At 45.5% G+C, this 17606-nt stretch overlaps 9 protein-coding genes across 9 annotated transcripts; 6 read left to right on the top strand and 3 right to left on the bottom strand.

The window, feature by feature from the left end:
- Positions 1 to 482: 482 nt before the first annotated feature.
- On the top strand, positions 483 to 2164 carry VTP01DRAFT_6923 (uncharacterized protein; the record flags this gene model as incomplete). The annotated part of the gene is made up of 2 exons (XM_069385878.1): positions 483 to 1282; positions 1375 to 2164. 2 exons carry the CDS (start codon positions 483 to 485, stop codon positions 2162 to 2164), a joined length of 1590 nt encoding a protein of 529 aa, XP_069243296.1.
- A 313-nt stretch (positions 2165 to 2477) lies between these two features.
- Positions 2478 to 3160, bottom strand: VTP01DRAFT_6922 (uncharacterized protein; the record flags this gene model as incomplete). The annotated part of the gene is made up of 5 exons (XM_069385877.1): positions 2478 to 2511; positions 2570 to 2607; positions 2675 to 2758; positions 2835 to 2939; positions 3005 to 3160. The coding sequence occupies 5 exons, from the start codon at positions 3158 to 3160 to the stop codon at positions 2478 to 2480; spliced, it is 417 nt and encodes a 138-aa protein (XP_069243295.1).
- A 781-nt stretch (positions 3161 to 3941) lies between these two features.
- VTP01DRAFT_6921 (uncharacterized protein) lies at positions 3942 to 4866 on the top strand (the record flags this gene model as incomplete). Its single annotated transcript, XM_069385876.1, has 5 exons — positions 3942 to 4037; positions 4098 to 4226; positions 4303 to 4564; positions 4636 to 4736; positions 4807 to 4866. The coding sequence occupies 5 exons, from the start codon at positions 3942 to 3944 to the stop codon at positions 4864 to 4866; spliced, it is 648 nt and encodes a 215-aa protein (XP_069243294.1).
- Positions 4867 to 5668: 802 nt separating this feature from the next.
- On the top strand, positions 5669 to 7735 carry VTP01DRAFT_6920 (uncharacterized protein; the record flags this gene model as incomplete). Its single annotated transcript, XM_069385875.1, has 6 exons — positions 5669 to 5842; positions 5901 to 6374; positions 6455 to 6917; positions 6982 to 7154; positions 7226 to 7349; positions 7482 to 7735. The coding sequence occupies 6 exons, from the start codon at positions 5669 to 5671 to the stop codon at positions 7733 to 7735; spliced, it is 1662 nt and encodes a 553-aa protein (XP_069243293.1).
- Positions 7736 to 8014: 279 nt separating this feature from the next.
- VTP01DRAFT_6919 (uncharacterized protein) lies at positions 8015 to 8765 on the top strand (the record flags this gene model as incomplete). Its single annotated transcript, XM_069385873.1, has 3 exons — positions 8015 to 8305; positions 8360 to 8529; positions 8588 to 8765. 3 exons carry the CDS (start codon positions 8015 to 8017, stop codon positions 8763 to 8765), a joined length of 639 nt encoding a protein of 212 aa, XP_069243292.1.
- Positions 8766 to 8847: 82 nt separating this feature from the next.
- VTP01DRAFT_6918 (uncharacterized protein) lies at positions 8848 to 10448 on the bottom strand (the record flags this gene model as incomplete). The annotated part of the gene is made up of 5 exons (XM_069385872.1): positions 8848 to 8988; positions 9061 to 9330; positions 9403 to 10189; positions 10248 to 10288; positions 10347 to 10448. The coding sequence occupies 5 exons, from the start codon at positions 10446 to 10448 to the stop codon at positions 8848 to 8850; spliced, it is 1341 nt and encodes a 446-aa protein (XP_069243291.1).
- A 129-nt stretch (positions 10449 to 10577) lies between these two features.
- Positions 10578 to 11318, bottom strand: VTP01DRAFT_6917 (uncharacterized protein; the record flags this gene model as incomplete). Its single annotated transcript, XM_069385871.1, has 4 exons — positions 10578 to 10635; positions 10704 to 10861; positions 10929 to 11006; positions 11070 to 11318. 4 exons carry the CDS (start codon positions 11316 to 11318, stop codon positions 10578 to 10580), a joined length of 543 nt encoding a protein of 180 aa, XP_069243290.1.
- A 617-nt stretch (positions 11319 to 11935) lies between these two features.
- On the top strand, positions 11936 to 13847 carry VTP01DRAFT_6916 (uncharacterized protein; the record flags this gene model as incomplete). The annotated part of the gene is made up of 9 exons (XM_069385870.1): positions 11936 to 12128; positions 12196 to 12498; positions 12558 to 12678; positions 12742 to 12802; positions 12864 to 13008; positions 13065 to 13202; positions 13264 to 13301; positions 13353 to 13591; positions 13658 to 13847. 9 exons carry the CDS (start codon positions 11936 to 11938, stop codon positions 13845 to 13847), a joined length of 1428 nt encoding a protein of 475 aa, XP_069243289.1.
- A 398-nt stretch (positions 13848 to 14245) lies between these two features.
- Positions 14246 to 17524, top strand: VTP01DRAFT_6915 (uncharacterized protein; the record flags this gene model as incomplete). Its single annotated transcript, XM_069385869.1, has 16 exons — positions 14246 to 14297; positions 14353 to 14616; positions 14684 to 14797; positions 14870 to 14953; positions 15011 to 15117; positions 15175 to 15303; positions 15362 to 15493; positions 15553 to 15757; positions 15825 to 16011; positions 16069 to 16141; positions 16210 to 16347; positions 16407 to 16799; positions 16880 to 16976; positions 17032 to 17117; positions 17198 to 17313; positions 17380 to 17524. 16 exons carry the CDS (start codon positions 14246 to 14248, stop codon positions 17522 to 17524), a joined length of 2322 nt encoding a protein of 773 aa, XP_069243288.1.
- Positions 17525 to 17606: the final 82 nt, after the last annotated feature.

Here is a 17606-nt window from a genome sequence, read left to right as displayed (position 1 = left end):
TAGAAAGTAACTGAAATTTCAGGGGTGAATGAAAGAAGAGGAAGGGGAGGGAGAGAAAAGCCAGAAGGGCCTGGAGTTCTTGAAGGCATCGAGTCTATGATGATGGGAGCCGAATCGCATTCACCGCCGCAAAAGGCATAGGCTGTTCCAGCATGCGTGGGGGATGGACAGAAAGTCTATGCCGAAACGGGCGGAGACATACGTCAACAACCCGTTCCAGTCTCTAGTTTGTAATTCCTTGTGTTGTTAACAAAGAGACTCGTTAAGGCTGAGCACAGGTGATCCGAATGGTCGGTAATGAAGTATACAGGATCACGTAGCTCTTTGTCAACGGATCGTTTGGATTTAACCCCTTGGTGGCCCCCCTTTTTTTTTCCTTACACCGGCGACGCACACACACGCAAGTTGTTACCCAAGGTCAGCAGCATTAATCAACAATCCGCTTTGCATTTCCTTTTTCTACATATTTCTCTTTTTCGATAATGGATCTATACCCTCTCAACGACCTGTCGCCGCCAGCAACTCCTCCGAGCTGTAGCAGCAGTACTAGCAGCAACAAGAGTTATAGACACCAGTCATCTTACCTCGACATCTCCATGGGGGACAGCCCGCTCGAGGTGTCATCCATGTTAGACAAGAACCGTCTGGACTACATTGCTAGAGTCAAGCATACATTTCAACAGCTTGACACCCGTCAAAAGCATTTCTTCCTCTCAGAGATTCTCGCCTGTTGCGACAACCAGCTGTTGGCCTTTCTTAATACTCTCATCGCTCCTAGATTGAAAATCGACTTTTTGAAGCAACTTCCAACCGAACTAGCTCTCCACGTGCTCTCCTTTGTTGACGACCCCCGAACACTTGCCCGTGCCTCACGGGTATCTAGATACTGGAACAATCTGCTTAAAGACGACTCCACCTGGAAAGAGCTATGCCTGAAGCAATATTATCGCCAGAAGCATCTGCGTATACCCATGACAAACCTCTCATCCATTGCATCCTTTCGCGAGTACTTTCGAAGGAAATACAACATCGATGCTGCCTGGAGACAGGGCGGCAAGGTCATCTCGTGCCACAATGATATTGATTCAGCTCTAGTGACGAGTTTACAAGTGGAGGATCCTTTCATTGTTGTCGGTTGCGATAATCACCATATTGAGGTTTTTGACAGCACCACCGGAAAGCATGTGAGGACCTTGCTTGGTCATGAAGGTGGAGTCTGGGCTTTGCAATTCCTTAAAGTCAGCGACAACGAGACTATCCTCGTATCCGGCGGTTGCGACAGGTCAGTATTAAACTGGCGTAGAAAAAGGATATAACAATGAAGCTGCAAGATAGAAAACTAAGACAAAATTCATCTGTTTTTGCTTGATTTAGGGAAGCCCGCGTGTGGGAGCTTACAACAGGAGAGCAACGTCATGTGCTCCGGGGTCATTCATCCACTATTCGATGCCTAAAGATGTGCGATTCCAAAATTGCCGTGACCGGCTCACGCGATACAACACTCCGTATCTGGGATATTGAAAATGGCACCTTGCGCCACCTCTGTATGGGCCATCAGGCGAGCGTTCGTTGCTTGGATATCCATGGAAAGAGGGTGGCATCAGGATCATATGACGCAACTGCGCGTCTGTGGGATATAGAAACTGGCCAATGCTTACATACATTTGTCGGCCATCATTCGCAGATATACGCGGTTGCCTTTGATGGCGAACGGGTTGTAACGGGTTCACTCGACTCACACATTCGAGTATGGTCACCGGAAACAGGTCAATGTCTCGCAACTTTGCTTGGCCATACATCGCTTGTCGGTCATCTTCAGCTGTTGCCGTCCGATCCTTCGATACTCGTCAGTGGCGGGTCAGATGGATGTCTTCGCGTATGGGATCTCGATAACTATGAGTGTAAACACCGTATTTCAGCACACGACAATTCCGTAACTTGTCTACAATTCGACGATCGACGCATTATCAGCGGAGGAAGCGATGGACGTGTCAAGCTTTGGGATTTGGAAACTGGGACACTTGTCCGCGCTTTAACGCAGCCTGCACGGACAGTATGGAAAGTACATTTTAACGCAACCAAAGCTGTAGTCGTAATGCAACGGCAGACACTTTCAGACGTGCAAACAGCGATAGAGCTACACAATTTTGACACTCAAGACTGATCAAGACGATGTAGAGACAAGATCAAAAGTAGTAGCTTTCCTTCCTTCTCTCTCTTCCTCTTTCTCTCCCCTTTCTTTACCATTCTCACACGCACATATTTCCTCATATCCTTCCATGCTTCATTTTTGCACTCCCATACGAGTACTTGCTCATATACCAAGTCGATATCCCCGGCCCTCCCACGGCGCCTGTAATGTCCCAGACTATCATTCTTTCCCGGCAGGTCTAATATTCCACATTTTCGTTTGTTTGATATTGCTTTCGTCTACACAGATTGTATTGTTCATAAACCAGAAATAACAGCAAACTCTTTTAAGTCTTTCTCGGTGTCTCCAAGTACCATACGCTGCATGATAAGATATATTTTAGCAATGATGTTTTGCAACACCCACTCACAAACTGACCTGTTGGTGGCGAATTCTGCTGGAGCGACAGGTTCAGCCTGGCGAACATGTGCGTTAGTTGGCATTCGTTTCGTGTTGGCGGGATATATACGGCGGATCCCTTACCGATTGTCCTCGCAGCGATCCAGTAAGGCGTCTGTCACGTTCCATCATTTGCTTGTCCCAGAGGTCGAGGCCGTATCGCGTGGGCTGTCAATTATAAACAAAATGAAGCTCGCGTTCAGCAAGAGATATACTCGATTGTTTCAATGCGAGTATGCCTAACCTTTCTGTCGTTGGTATAGTATTTAATGAGGTGCATGCCAGCACCGGAGGCGCCGAAGAAACCGGCAATAATACCGAATGGGATCAATGCCTCGAATGGAACAGGCTTTTTAAAGTGCACAGTGAGTCGCTACGCCTAGCTTGCATACTACTCGTCGTCGTCGTAAATACTCTACCATAGTAGTGGCTTCCGAGAGTAGAGGGTGTTAAAGGTGGATAAACAAATTCGACGAGTCTTGACCGCTGGCTTTGAATCGACTCGGCGGTGACGTTGTTTCTTGGTTCGGATTTGCTGCCCCTGAGCCTGATACTTCCAACCGATTGCATCAAAGTTTTACAATAACTTGTACATATTTCATACTCGAAATACTCGAAATGGATAATATTAGCTCATAAAAACATCAGATACACCGGAAGGTGACTAATAATGATTCTATCTGAGATCATCTTATTTCGAAACAGTAAAGAAATAGAGAGCCAACATGCTTGAGAAGATGGAAGAATAATGACTACAAATACGAGATAGTATATTCACTAGTTACGTTTGATATCTTTGAAGAAGATCATATTTGATAATTTTGTCGTCTTGTCACAATGGATGTGTGACACTTTGAATTTAAATGCAATGCCGATACGTACCTTTCCACCGTGGCATGCTGTAGTGGGGAACAAAGAAACAAGCCGTGCATGGAGAATGTCGCATATGGACACTACTCGCGCAAGATTCACTTTGAATTTATCCTTTCATTTAATCCAGCATGCTAAGCATCCGTCATCGAGGCGCTTATGTACGTAGTAGCCCTATTTCAGAGCATATGCAAGTCATTAATCCAATGTCAATTAAGCAGATATGTAAGACTTTTATTGTATAACGTTAGATAGTTTCGTTCGAAACAGCTTGTTTGTTGTTGCCTGCAACTGAGTAGCATGGAGGATAATAAAGATCAGTTGCATGCTTGCTGCTTGATTGTCATTATTCGATGGACTTGGTAGAAACAGAAACGGTATCGGTATCACACTCAAAAGTCGCGAGGATATTATTTGTGGATATTTCATCGGGAGGCGCAGGCAGAGAGCAGACGTGTTCGACTTGCAAACAATCGCTGCAATGCCGTTGGACTTGCCCTGGCTACATGAGCTGAATAAGAAAACGATCGTCCTTGGATCCGGATCTCCAAGAAGACGCGAGATCTTGACGGACTTGGTATGTCAGTAACTGCAACGTTGGGCATGTTTCTATTGACTGATAACGGTGGTCCGTAAGGGGGTCCGCTTTCAAGTGGTTACGACACTGAAACCCGACGAAAACGATCCTCATGCATATGCTACGCCGACAGAGTACGTGGCCGACACAGCTCTCATGAAAGCAAAGGAGATATTCCAGCGCTGCAAAGTAAGTGCGTATATATGCAGACGGCTCTTTGCGCTCTTTTTCTAATTCGGGGCTGTGCCGAATTACAATAAAAAAGGAGGATCCTTCGCTTCCAAAAGCAGATGTTGTTATTGGCGCTGACACGGTTGTCGTAGTTGACAACAAGGTGCTAGAGAAACCTCACGACGCTGCAGACGCCAAGCGCATGTTACGAATGCTGAGCGGGCGGAGTCATGAAACATTGACGGGAGTGCAGATCCTGATAGCAGAGAAAGATGGAGGAGGATATAAACAGCATAGCTTTGTCGAATGCACGCGTGTCAGATTTTTCGAGATAGACGATGAAACACTGGATGCATGTAAGCAGCGCAAGAGATGGCCGATAACTGTCCTTCAGCCACCCAACCCGGTTGAACCTTTTCTGGAATAGACGTTGTATCCGGTGAACCGTTTGACAAGGCGGGCGCTTACGGAATACAGGGAAGCGCTTCTCTCTTTATCCAAGGCCTAGACGGCGACTACTGGAATGTGGCAAGTATTACACAATGCGTTGCAGTCCTTTATTTTTTGCTTACATTGTTTGCGCTATATTTTCACGTAGGTCGGTCTTCCGAAAGCTCGTTTGTACAAAGAGTTGGAATCCATTTTTCGAGTAACATAACACAGCATTTCGGCTCGGATAAGCTCTTATGGCCCGGACCGCAACATCTTTATCCGAAAACGTTGTTGCTGATCAATAGTTGATTATGGAAGAACATTTGTTCCCTTTTTCGTTTAGGCATTAATAAGTCGACTTGCCTATTGTGATTGTCACAGTGTGATACAATGCCAAGCAAGCAACGTCGTTGGGTTATCCTCGCAGAATTTTCTTCTTCCTATCCACTACGTTGGCGCATCAAAGTATTCTCGAAGCTTTTCTGCTTCCGTAATCACGACTATGCGTGATGGCAGCATGAGGATAAAGTTACCATGGGGATCGTGTTGACAACCTTGAGACAAGAGATGTGGAAGGATGAAAAAGGAAAAGCCAATTGTTGCTTGCTTATATGCGCAACTCGAAAAGGATTTTGCCTTGAATTTAAAAAAAGTAGCATGATGCCCATTGGCTCTTCTTTCTTTCCCTTTCTCTTTCTCCATTAACTAGCACACGCCACTCAATCATTTTCTTTACAGCGCACAAATTTCCAATTTTCCCTTTTCTCAATTGGGTCTACCTTGACTTTTTTTTTCTTCAACCCTTCTCTTTCTCCTTTTCCCTTCTTTCCGGAAAATAGAACGTCACGCGCAGCAGTCTCTCTCAACCCCAGTCTTGACTCAACCACGCAGCGCCAAACACTCTTGCTAAGCCTACTACAGAGAACGGCTTAAACCTTCTTGTTTTCTTTTATTTGAAGCTCTTTTGCAAGTAAAAGGAGAAAAAATAAGACTCTTCTTGACACAGCCCTCCGATACTCCGAACAACCATGGCAACAAGCTACAGCGACTTGATGAACAGTGAATACAGTTTCCCACACGACAGTGAAGCTAAACTATTAAGTTCATCATTGGGTGGCGCTCAGACTACGATCGCAGCACTCGAAAATAACGAGGCACCAACCGATCTTGATATGTTTTACGCAGCGAACGATCCGAGCATGGTACGCAGAATGGTATCTAGCACCTTATATATATGTATTTATATGCTGTTCCATGTAGACCGACACTGCAATGCTCATGCAGAACGGCCAAGTTGGCATGAACAAGGATATGATTGTAGCTTCCCAATACGTGCAAGGCAGTCAGCATCCGCAACCGCCTGTTGCTTCTTTTCACAATCTCGGAACGACTGCGTATGACCATGCCACTACTGCTCCTGTTGTAAAGAGCCAGGCAGGACTTCCGGGACCGGATGGTGGCTTCTACATGCAACCGGCGACTGCCGGTTTAGGACTAAGCTTTCCTCAGGACCAATCCCATCTGGTTGCGAATACGACGTATCCGTTTCTGCAGCAGGATCCGACGGTGATGAACGATTACAGATTAGGATATCCTCAGCAAGGTGGCGGTGACGATATGATGATGGCAGTAGCTGCGACGTCAACAGCGAATTGTTTTCCTCAGCCCGATGCAGTGCCACCGGGAATGGTGTCTCCAAGCTCGATGGTTGGAGGAGGACAGTCTGAAAATAGCGTATGTTGTCTTTTTTCGTCGAATCAGTTTTTAGCAAAGTATAATGTTTAGTCTCACTCTACAAGACTTTTCTTTTACAGAATCCTGCACCCATGATGACGCTGTTAATGGGTGAAAATCCAAGCATAGAGCACAAGATGGCTCGTCGGCAAAGTTCAACCAACTTGACAGACCAGCAGGCACGTGCCGGCAAGGGTTTGTCAAGACGACCGATGCCACGCAGGCACACAGTGTCCACACCCTATCAAGATGGAGGAGGAAACGCTTCAAAGATTGTCAAACAAGACCACACAGAACCGACAACAGATGCACGTCTGCGTAAACTCTTGAGGTCAAAAAAGCACAGATCATTGGGCCGTCTTGACATGTCCAATTTGGATGCAAGGGCCTGGATGTCACCCGACACCGCGACTCCTTCGCCTACATCGCTGTGTAGTCCAATTTTACCAGGTCACGCAGCTATCCTTGACCACGAAAGACAAGCGTGGGTTAATCAGCAGCAGCAGCAGTCGCGGCCCCATGATTATTTTGAATGGGATCATGGTATACACTTATTTTTTGTTTACCTGCATCGTCAACTAGACGCTAACAAAGATATACTACATAGTCGTCAAATCTCAGGCACCGCCTCAGGCAGATGGAAGTGTAACTCCTACGACGACTGCTGCTAACGGGGAGGACGAACGAGCACATTGTCTGTGGAAAGGGTGCGACCTAGTTGTTGCAAACTTGGAATCACTCATAGCGCATGTCAAACAAGTTCACATTGGCAGCGGAAAAGTATGTGCATTTGTGGCTAAATTATGTAGTACAACGCCTATTCCTAAGCAAAAAAGCTTTTCCTAACATAGGCACTCTACTTTTGCGAATGGAAAGATTGCCCACGGAACCAAAAGCCTTTTAGCAAACGCCACAAGATGCACAACCACTTGCGCACTCACACTGGCGAGCGCCCGTTTGAATGCACTGAACCAGGTAAATATTATTATCGAGATATGCACATCTCACGCACACACACACACAAAAAAAACAAGCTCGCCCTTGTCACACGCGAACACATAACACGGAAAAAGGAAGAAAAACACTAAACAGGGAAACATGTAATAGGATGTAATAAGAGATTTTCGCGTCCAGACTCTCTGACAACACACCTCAAGATCCATTCAAATGTGCGACCATACCTTTGCGAATATGAGAAATGCGGCAAAGCTTATTACCATCTGCGGTCGCTCCGAAAACACGAGAGATCGCATGAAACGTCGACGGATGACCGTAGCACAACAGCAGCAAATCAAGATGACCATCGTGCCGCGACTCTTGCGGCACTTTCGGGTGACTCGGTTGCGGAATGGCCAATGTGATTTCATCGGTTTATTCCCTGATACCTACCCAAGATACCCTCAGCAGCAACAGCAACAACAACAACAAAAGCAGCAAACAAGTGACCGATATACTACAGTAGAAAAGAGAAAACAGATTCGAAGCATACATACTTCTCCCATTTTCCTCACCCGTAAAAGATTCCAAACTCAAAGTCATGTCCTGTGAAAAACCAAAGTTTACATTTTTGAAAAAAAGAAAGCAAGCAAAACCGACACGTCATCTTTGTTTTTCCTGCTTTCCCTCATTTATCCACTTTAATGCCAAAGACACCTACACTGCTCCTGCCAGCGCTGTCGATGGATGACGCCGACGTTCCAGAATGGGCGCTGGACGACTCGGAGGAGCATGACGGCATAGACCAGGAACTGCTTGCTTCCGCGATGATCCTCGAAAATGAGCATGGGAAGATCGATAGCGGCATTGATGAGCCCCTCGATAATGAAGACGGGCTAGCACAGAATAATGCAGATTGGCAAACATGCCAACAAGGATCATATGAACAGACTGGTGCTAATAATAAGTTTATTGATGACAATAAAAATCAGCAGGCAAGTGAGGCGACACAAAGAATGTGCGACATGTACGGTAACGTAAAGCAACAGGGTAACCAGAATGAGACTCCCCGAGAACAACAACGTCGACAGCAGCAGGTTGATGAAAATCGACGGCTTTGTTCAAATGCACTTACAGCTCAACTGGAAATCGAGGAATATTTGAAAGAATTTGCGCAAAACATGATCAACGCCGTGCAGACGTCCATTGATTGCATCCGGTAAGATACGCGGAGGCACTCCAGAAATTTGAGTGTCGAGACTCACAACTCGCTTTAGTCAAGTGAGCATGGATAACCACAATATATTGGAAGGACTGAGACAATACAAGGAGGCACTAACAACACGAGGTCAAGAACTGGAAGCTAAATGGACCAGTTTGCGAGCGCATGCGGCAAGCATTGCGTCCAGCGGTGACGCGCGAGACAACTTGGGCAGCATCCACATCGCACGATAAAACAAAGACATGTAGAGGTTATATGCTTGTACTAATGCTAAAATGTATTATACACACGTTTTTACTTTACAGTTATCTAGTCTTATTGTTGCTGCTGTTGCTGATTGTCGTTCTCATAGTTTTCCAATTTCATATCATTCAATCCCAACGCTTCGTTGGTTTCCCAGTCTCTATCATACATTTCAATGGTCATTTCTGGATCATCGTCCGGTGCATACAAGTTCTGGAAATAGGCAAAGCAATAAATGGTTAATTAAGTTCTAGCCCTCGATCGCAAATTAAAAGGATGGATTACCTGAAGGTAAGAGTTGGACAAGGGATCATTGAGAATAAGGGTGACAGGTATACGTTTGCCCTCAGCAACTTCCGAGAGCTTCTCCAAAAAGCTTGTCCATCGCTGTCTGCTTTCCTCCGTTGTCGAGTCGCCGTGCATGAAAGGCACACGCTCCTGCAACTCATCGTGCACTTGACGCAAAAGACCCTCCACAGTCGTGAAGCGACCTCCCAAAGTACCAGGAGTAAGTTCCAAGTCGATTTCTGGAATGGATAAACCGCAGGTCTCGGACTATGTGCATATTTGGTTAGCTCTGTGCCCATGCTCATTGCTCTCTGCAATGTATCTCGTATCCTTAGCTACCTTCAGAATATCTCGGGACAAATCTTCAGGATCGGTGATCTTGAGAGTAATGCGTTTGCCTTGAGGAGAGATAGGACCGCCGGCCTTGACCTCGTTGCTCTTATAACCACATTGCTGGCAGTTTGTGGCCATAATAACGACTTCCTTAAAGTGGGGGATATCCATGACGTGCATGTTGGTTTCACTGGGCGCATTGCAGTGGGAGCAGTTGGCGGGGAAAGTCATAATTTCGGGCACCTCACCATCCTCGGCAGAAACTGGCTGTTGTTGTTGTTGTTGTTGATCTTCGGAAGCTTGCAGACCCAAGAAGGCGTTCTGCTCGGCATTTCGTACGTACCATCGCACGTTCAATTTGGGGTCCTTGGCAGGCAAGCAGCGGTTCTCAATATAGGAGTTACCAGAAGGATCGTCAATCGAAATAGTAAATGGTTCTTTGCCTTCCTTGTAGCCCTCAAGTTTGTTGATAATAGCTTCAATCTTGTCGTGCACTTCAGGATCCTGGACCTTGCGCAAAGGCTGCGCTGCTGCCAAATCATCAATGACGTTGGCAAGGATACCTTCGATCGTAGTCAGCAAACCACGCCGCCGGTTGGCAGGAATTTCGAGATCAAGTTCTTCAAGCTTGACCGAAGCAAAATCGGATCGAACGAGCTGGCGGTCCAAATCTTCCTTGCCGGCTACGCTGCAACTAACTGTTTGTCCTTTTTCGTTGAAAGCACCTGCGCTTTGAAGTTCGTTGTTGCGGAAGCCGCAATGTGGGCACTCAAACGCCATGATAATTATTTCCCTGTATATCTCAGGTCAATCGACTAAGAAAAGATATATTTTCTAGTTCTCGCCCTTACTTGAAATGGGGGATCTTGGTGAACAGCATTCGAGTAGTACCCTGCAAAACGATTGATCAGCTCAATGTCAACCTGGCAATAAAGCGACCGGGAGCTTACATTCTCACCACATTTCATGCAGTAACTCTCAATCTCGGCAGGCTTAGAATTATCGTGCAAGTCGACAAAAATAGGCTCGTTCTTTTGCTCTTCTGCTGACATGTCAAAGACGACAAACGAAAGATTTTTTTCCTCGCTTCATGCAAATTATTGCCTCAGCCGCGGCGGAATCTTCCAGCAATTCGCGCTGTTGTCGTTATTATTGGTTTCTTTGGTTTCTTTTTGTTATTATTATTCTTTAAGTATGCGCTCAGCATAGTCTGCATAGCTCCCTCGATAATTGCGTACACTAAAGAGGGAGAGTTAATACACTGCAAATTGAATGAAAAATACTACATTAATCTAAGCTAGCATTACGTTTTGTATCCTAACTCTCGCAAGTAATTAGCCGCCTGGGCGCTTCGAATACCTGCTTGGCAGTAGACAATAATCTCATCCATGTGCGAAGGCTTTTCGAATCCAAACTCGTCTTGGAAGTTCTCGGGCGAAGCTGCCCACGCTGTCATGAATTTGCTCTATCCAGGTCCGATTTATATTAGCATGGATGGATAATGACGCCAATGAGCAATACTTGCCACTTACCAATGGTACATTTTCAGCAGAAGGGATGTAACCCTTTTCGAGTTCGTTTGGTTCTCGAACATCAATAATGCGCACACCCTATGCAATAAGAAAGGCGTCAAATACGCATAATATCCAGTTCGCTGGGCCGTTGATACACACAGTCGCTTCGCTTTTGATGATACGTCTGATCTCGTCAAACTCCACAATCATATCCTCTTCTTGCTTTACAGTATTGTATCTCCTGGCAGTAGCTGCAAAACCCCACTTTGAAGCAGTAGGTGCAGCGAGTTTCAAAAGCGGTCTGCCGATATGCGACACGGAGCGTCTGGCTGTGTAAGAAGCAAGTCGCGAGCGCGACGACTGCAAAGCTGCAGTGGCAGTGATTGCAATAAGAGATCGTATAGTCATGACGTTGTGTGGGGGGAAGGGTCAAAAGAACCTCTCTTCCCCGAAATGCCTTAACATGTGCGCGTGCGACGGAGTTCGTTTTCAGAGCACCAAACAAAATTACGCTGACTGCATCAAAAAGTTTGTGACAAGCGAAGTTGATACATGAACAGGCGATCAAATGAAGGGCATGCATGCAGACAAACTGCACTGGAAAGGTACACGACAATTTCTTTTTCTTTGTGGCATTTTTCCGGAGATGTTAGTAAAGAAAAATTGGTAGCTTAGATACAAAGCCAAAGCTTTCTGCGTATCCGCCGACAAATCAACAGACAATGCAAGGCACACTATTGTGTGTCCCATTCAAGTGGCTCTGAAAGAAGTGCTTTTGTCATCCCCATTTGCGGTTTCCTTTCTCGAGTCTGGCATTTCCTTTTTCAGGTCCGCAGAGGGAATCATGACGACGACTCAAGACTCGTCTACCTTCCCCGTCCTCTGGTCTTCCTTCCTCTTACTTTTTTTGCATAGGTAATATATACAACTTTATCTTCTCATTCAAATGGTATCTGTACTGACGTAGCAAGCTTCTACAGATTGTGCATTCTGCAGAATTGCACTGAAAGTTTTGCTGAGCCAACATGAGCGAAACCATCAACGTGAAAATTAAGCCCTCCACGGGCAACATGTTCCAGCTCGAGCTCGATTTGAATAACACCACAGTCAGTGACCTGAAAAGAATGGTTGGTGACAAGATGTGCGCACCTGCCATTGAACTCAAGCTTGTCTTTGCCGGTCGGATTCTCAAGGACCAAGATCTATGCGCTGACTGCAGTGAGTGGTTTCTTACCGGTCAATGCTTGCAAACTATGGGCATAACTGAGAGTAATGTTTCTTGCAGGGATAAAAGAAGGGAATACCATCTATGTCGTTCGCTCACAACCTAAAAAGGCTTCTTCTTCACCCAAACCTGAGTCGGCTTCCTCCACGTCGGCGCCCTCCTCAGCACCTGCTTCTACTTCCCCACAGACTGCCGCCACCACCACCGCAAATCAAGATACAACATCTCACAGCACATCGGCACCAGCTTCAGGAGCGCGGAACCCAATGGGTGGAATGTCATTTGGAATGCCCATGATGGAACCAGAGTCAATGCGGCAGTTGATGGATAGCCCAATGATGCAATCATTGCTAAATAATACGGGTGCGTGAATGTCTCAGGAGGATAAAATATGCAAGGTTTCTAACATTGCAAATTTATAGACTTGGTACGATCCATTATTCTGAGCAATCCACAAATGCGTGCGCTAGTTGAACAGAATCCAGAGATCGGCCATGTTATCAACGACCCAGCATTTTTGCGGCAATCCATAGAAATGATGCGGTACTGTTGTTACAGAAGCCTGTGATGAATAAGCAAATGAACTGACACGTGTCGATGCAATAGAAACCCGGAATTAATGCGACAAATGCAAAGAAGTAACGATCGTGCACTTTCAAATATCGAGGTATGTCAAATACACCGGTCTGCATATGGTCACATTCAAAACAGTATATAATTATCAACAGGCATTACCGGGTGGATTCAACCATCTACGACGAATGTATAGCTCGTTACAAGACCCAATGAGCTCTGCTTTTACCCAACCTGATAACTCCTCTGACGAAGCCAATGAACGTCTTGCGCGACAGCTAAATGTGTCGAGTATCCCAGGTATATAATCAACTGCATGCTTATCATGTTCTTTTTTTTCTCATTTACTTCTTCAGAAAACTCGCTGAACACGCAAGCTTTGCCGAATCCGTGGGCGGCACAGCAGCGATCTTCCTCTCCAAGCGCTTCGAACACATCCAACAATGCAAGAAGCGCTGCACCGACCTCTCAACCAGGAGCTAGTCCATTTGGCGGTAAGTTATTCCTCTGCTATCTCCTTGAGATTTGATTAGCTAACCGATGGACCACAAACAGCCTTTCCAATGTTCCCGTTCATGGGGATGCCCCAGCCAGTAAGTAGAGATTTATGGTATAAATCAAAGATTTTACTTAACAAAATTTAGCAATCAAACACAAACAACTCGTCCACTCCTACTGGAACGCCGCAGCAACAGCAACAATCGCAACACTCACTTCCATTTTGGGCAGATCCAAACTTCATCCAAGCTAGTTTGCAATTGCAGCAAGCTATGATGGAAAGTCAGCAACGACAGAACCAAGCACAAGGCGATCAAAACTCCTCCAATCAGCAGCAATCTTTTAACCCAATGTTTCCCTTTGGACCTAGCTTATGGAACTTTGGGTAAGCTATCTACTTGATTTAAATATATGGAATGTACCAAGCTTCTAACATTTGCGTGCCTTGCAGCGGATTTTCTCCCAGCAGCAATGCAGCCAATACACCATCTCCCAACACAGAGCCACCTGAAACGCGATTCAGGTCGCAGCTGGCCCAATTGGAGGAGATGGGTTTCACGGAGCGGCAAGCAAACGTTCGAGCTCTTCTTGCGACCGGAGGCGATGTCCAAGCTGCTATCGAGTACCTTTTATCGAACTAACGATAAAGCCAAGCATTTTCATGTCGCTGTGCAAAGACTATATACTATTACCTACTATGCTTTCCCATCGTCCTTGTAATCATCGCCCATATATTGGTGCAATCTCTCTTTCTTTCTTTTGTAATAAAGACGACGTCCATGAGACATGAATTATTATATCCTGACGTTAAACATCCAATGTTGTGTTTTGATCTCGAGAACGGATTTGCTTCCGATAACTGCAACGCACAGACCACCGACAATTCATCGTCAAGAACGTTACCTGTTGTCAGGACAACTTTTACCCATTGTTGTCAGACTTTGGTTGTCACGTTAACAAAGAGAAAAGTTACAAGAATGCATCTTATTTACCATTGACTCCTTGCTTCTCTTTGTGGATACATCGATAGTGCTTTTCAATGACCAAAAGAGACGGTTTGCAAAGCAGCACCGATGATGATCAAGATCACAGTGAGTTGAGAGCGGGGAATTTTTTAATCTGTGCCGCTGAAATGTCTCGATTTAGCAACATACTGGTGGATTTTGAACCTTATGCGCAAGTCCAACAAGGCGCCATCGAGCGGAAATGCAGGACGCATGCAACGCATTGTGTCCCAAGCTGGTCTCTACGCTGCTGCTGCCAGGCTCTCGCTTGACAGCGGTGGAGCGGACGATGAGGGCGAGGCAGTGGACGAGAACAGCGGCTTGCTAAAATACAAGCTGTCCGGATCTCTCAATGCCATTTGTATTTCACCAGACAATGAGTTCGTTGCAGCTGCAGGGCGAGAAGGTAAAACGTTGCGAGCACACAATAAAAAAATCAACACGTTTGATTAAGAAATATTGGGCCCTTGCAGTGCTCAAGATTTTGACTGTCAACCGCGCTGAAGTCCGGGAAGTGCTCAACTTGCGTGCCGGCAGCCACGTGAATATAAACTACAGCTGCAACGACGTCAAGTGGGGTAACAACAGTAAGTGGGATATTTATTGTTTCTGAGTGCCGTTGCATTACATTTTTCCCCTCTCTATTAATCTTCCGTAAGTCACAAAGGGCAAGATAGCGACAGCAGCTACCAATGGCTCAATCATTCTCTGGGACGTAAACAAACTTACCGGCAAAAGAGCTGGTACGAGTATGGAATAATTATCAAAAGAAGAAGGAAAGTCTCACCAAGGACCTATAGAGCGGATCATCAATGAGCACTCGCGCGCTGTCAACCGTGTATGTTTCCAACCGGAGAATGGGCATATTTTGCTAAGTGCATCGCAGGACGGCACGATGAAATGCTGGGTACGTGTTACAAAAATGATGGACGGGAGCGCCAGTTACTGAAGCGCTAGGTGAAAGGATCTCCGAGACCCCAAAAACGGCGCGAAAATCAAGTACGAAGGCAAATCAGAATCTGTTCGAGACGTACAATTCAACCCCGTTACCTATCATGAGTTTGCTGCAGCCTTTGAAACCGGAACAATCCAGGTACATTTTGATTCCCGTCAGATATGTCCACGGTATGATTAATTGTTGCTCCTGCTAGAAATGGGATATGCGTAATCCAAAGGCTATTTACGATCGCAAAGTCAGCGCTCACAACGGGCCTTGTCTCACTCTCGATTGGCATTCAAACGGACGAGTGATTGCTAGTGGAGGTCGAGACAAGACGATCAAGGTAAACAAAACGAGGAGAAGGGGATGTCATGAATGGGAAATACGTACTCATATTTGCAGTTGTGGGATCTGAGCGTGGATAGTCGGCGGCCGCTTGCAACAGTAAGGACAATGGCAGCAGTAGGTCGTGTGCAATGGCGACCAGGATACGAGTACGAGATCGCGTCCTGTGCGCTCTTGAACGACAATCGCATCAATGTTTGGGATATCCGACGGCCGCACATTGCAGAATATACCTTTGAACATCACGAGGCAACACCATCTGGTACACGACACAAACTACTTACCTCAATGGACACATGTCTAAACGCCTATATTTTTTTATTACAAAGGATTTCTCTGGTTAAATCCGGATGTCTTGTACTCTTGCTCTAAAGACAAGATGTTCATACGACAAGAAATCAAGACAGCGTATGAACCTGTAAAAGTTTTGAGACGGAATGGAATGGGCTGGAATATACAAGGAGACTTGGCTTTTGCCATTGATTTTAGCTCGCGCGACCAATTTGTAGATGAGAGGTATGGACAGGTTCCCTCTTACATGAATTGGCATGAAGGTGGGCTGATCGATCCTAGCACGATACCCCGGCCAGCGGCGAGCCAGACAAAAAAATGGAAAAAGCTCAGCAAGAGATGGGTAGAAGATGAGGTACGGTTCTTAGGTAGATATGCATATGCGATCTTCTTTTTCCATCTCATCTATTTCGAACCGAACAGGTCACTCAGTATGTCCCGCCAAGTAAATGTATGATTGGCCACCTCCCGTTATTCGATTTTGAGGCATTCTCTGTTTTCGCTGAGCACTATGAGATTTCAAGCGATAATGTATTAAATTCCTGTCAGAATAATGCAGAGGTAAGAGAAAACATATTTGTGAACGTGATAGATATCCTCCAACGATTTGACGGTGTTAGGTTGCATGGAACATGGGCAGTTATCGAACCTCACAGACATGGACAATGGTTGCATTGTTCTTTTCAGACGAAGAAAACGTCGTTGAAAACATGCTTCAAAATAATGACAACGATGTAAATAATATTATCGACATTGCTAATACTGAACAGCAGCAACAACAATTACCAAGGATTAAGACCGATATTGCGACGACGGCAAAGGAACAGACTAACACCGATTATGAAGATAACGACAATGAGAGCAGTAGGAGCACTGTCTCAAGTCACAGCAGTGCGAGGCGTAGCAGCATCACATCCGAGTCGTGCATACGTGACCCGGAGAGAGCAGATCTTTGGCCCGAATGGCAATATCAAGATCAAATCATGGGTCTTTTAGATTATTACACTGAACAGGTAAAGGAAAAGAAGCGAGACTTTGGATACACTCGGCATTCGTCAACCGTATCATCTAATATGTACAAAAAATAATGTAGGGAGACGTGCAGATGTGCGTCACATTATACCTTGTGCTCTCAAATTATATTACAGTTGACGAGAATAGATTAGAGGACTGGTTTGCTGCTTATATAGGTAAACTTGAAGCATTGGGAAACATGCGCTTTATTTTACTTATTCGGATCACTAGACTTGCTACATCGATTTAAGTTGTGGACGACCGCTACTGCAATCATCAATGCTTGCCCTGTCGCTCGAATTCGGGAAATGAACGAGGTAAAAAAGAAAAAAATATTGCAGCTCTTATCAAATATATACAGCATCTAACCATTACTGAATCTACTCTTTTGCAATAGAATGCAACAACGATTAATGTAGCATGCAACAATTGTTTCAAGCTGGTGTCTGGCTCTAGTCGTGGTGCCTGGGCCTGTGATAAGTGTCACAAACTCCTCAATCCTTGTTCACTTTGGTAATATGCGCAGTGTGTGCAATGTTTCGGTAGGAGAGACTCTCTAACTACATATATACGATGTAGCCATCAGACGGTCCGCGGGCTGTATGCTTGGTGCCAGGGCTGCAACCACGGTGGCCACCTTGAGCATTTACGCGACTGGTTTTCTAATCACACGCTATGTCCAACTGGCTGCGGCCACTCATGTACCCTAATAACAACGCCTTAACCTTCATGTTCCCGTTTGTACCATATTAATGACAGCCGAGGCATATCAAAAGAATATATACACACAAACTATTTTTTCTTTT

This window comes from Rhizomucor pusillus, assembly GCF_041956525.1.
Source record: "Rhizomucor pusillus strain CBS 183.67 unplaced genomic scaffold VTP01scaffold_3, whole genome shotgun sequence".
In the NCBI taxonomy this organism is placed as follows: Eukaryota; Fungi; Mucoromycota; class Mucoromycetes; order Mucorales; family Lichtheimiaceae; genus Rhizomucor; species Rhizomucor pusillus.
This window is presented reverse-complemented; position numbering and strand designations above follow the sequence as displayed.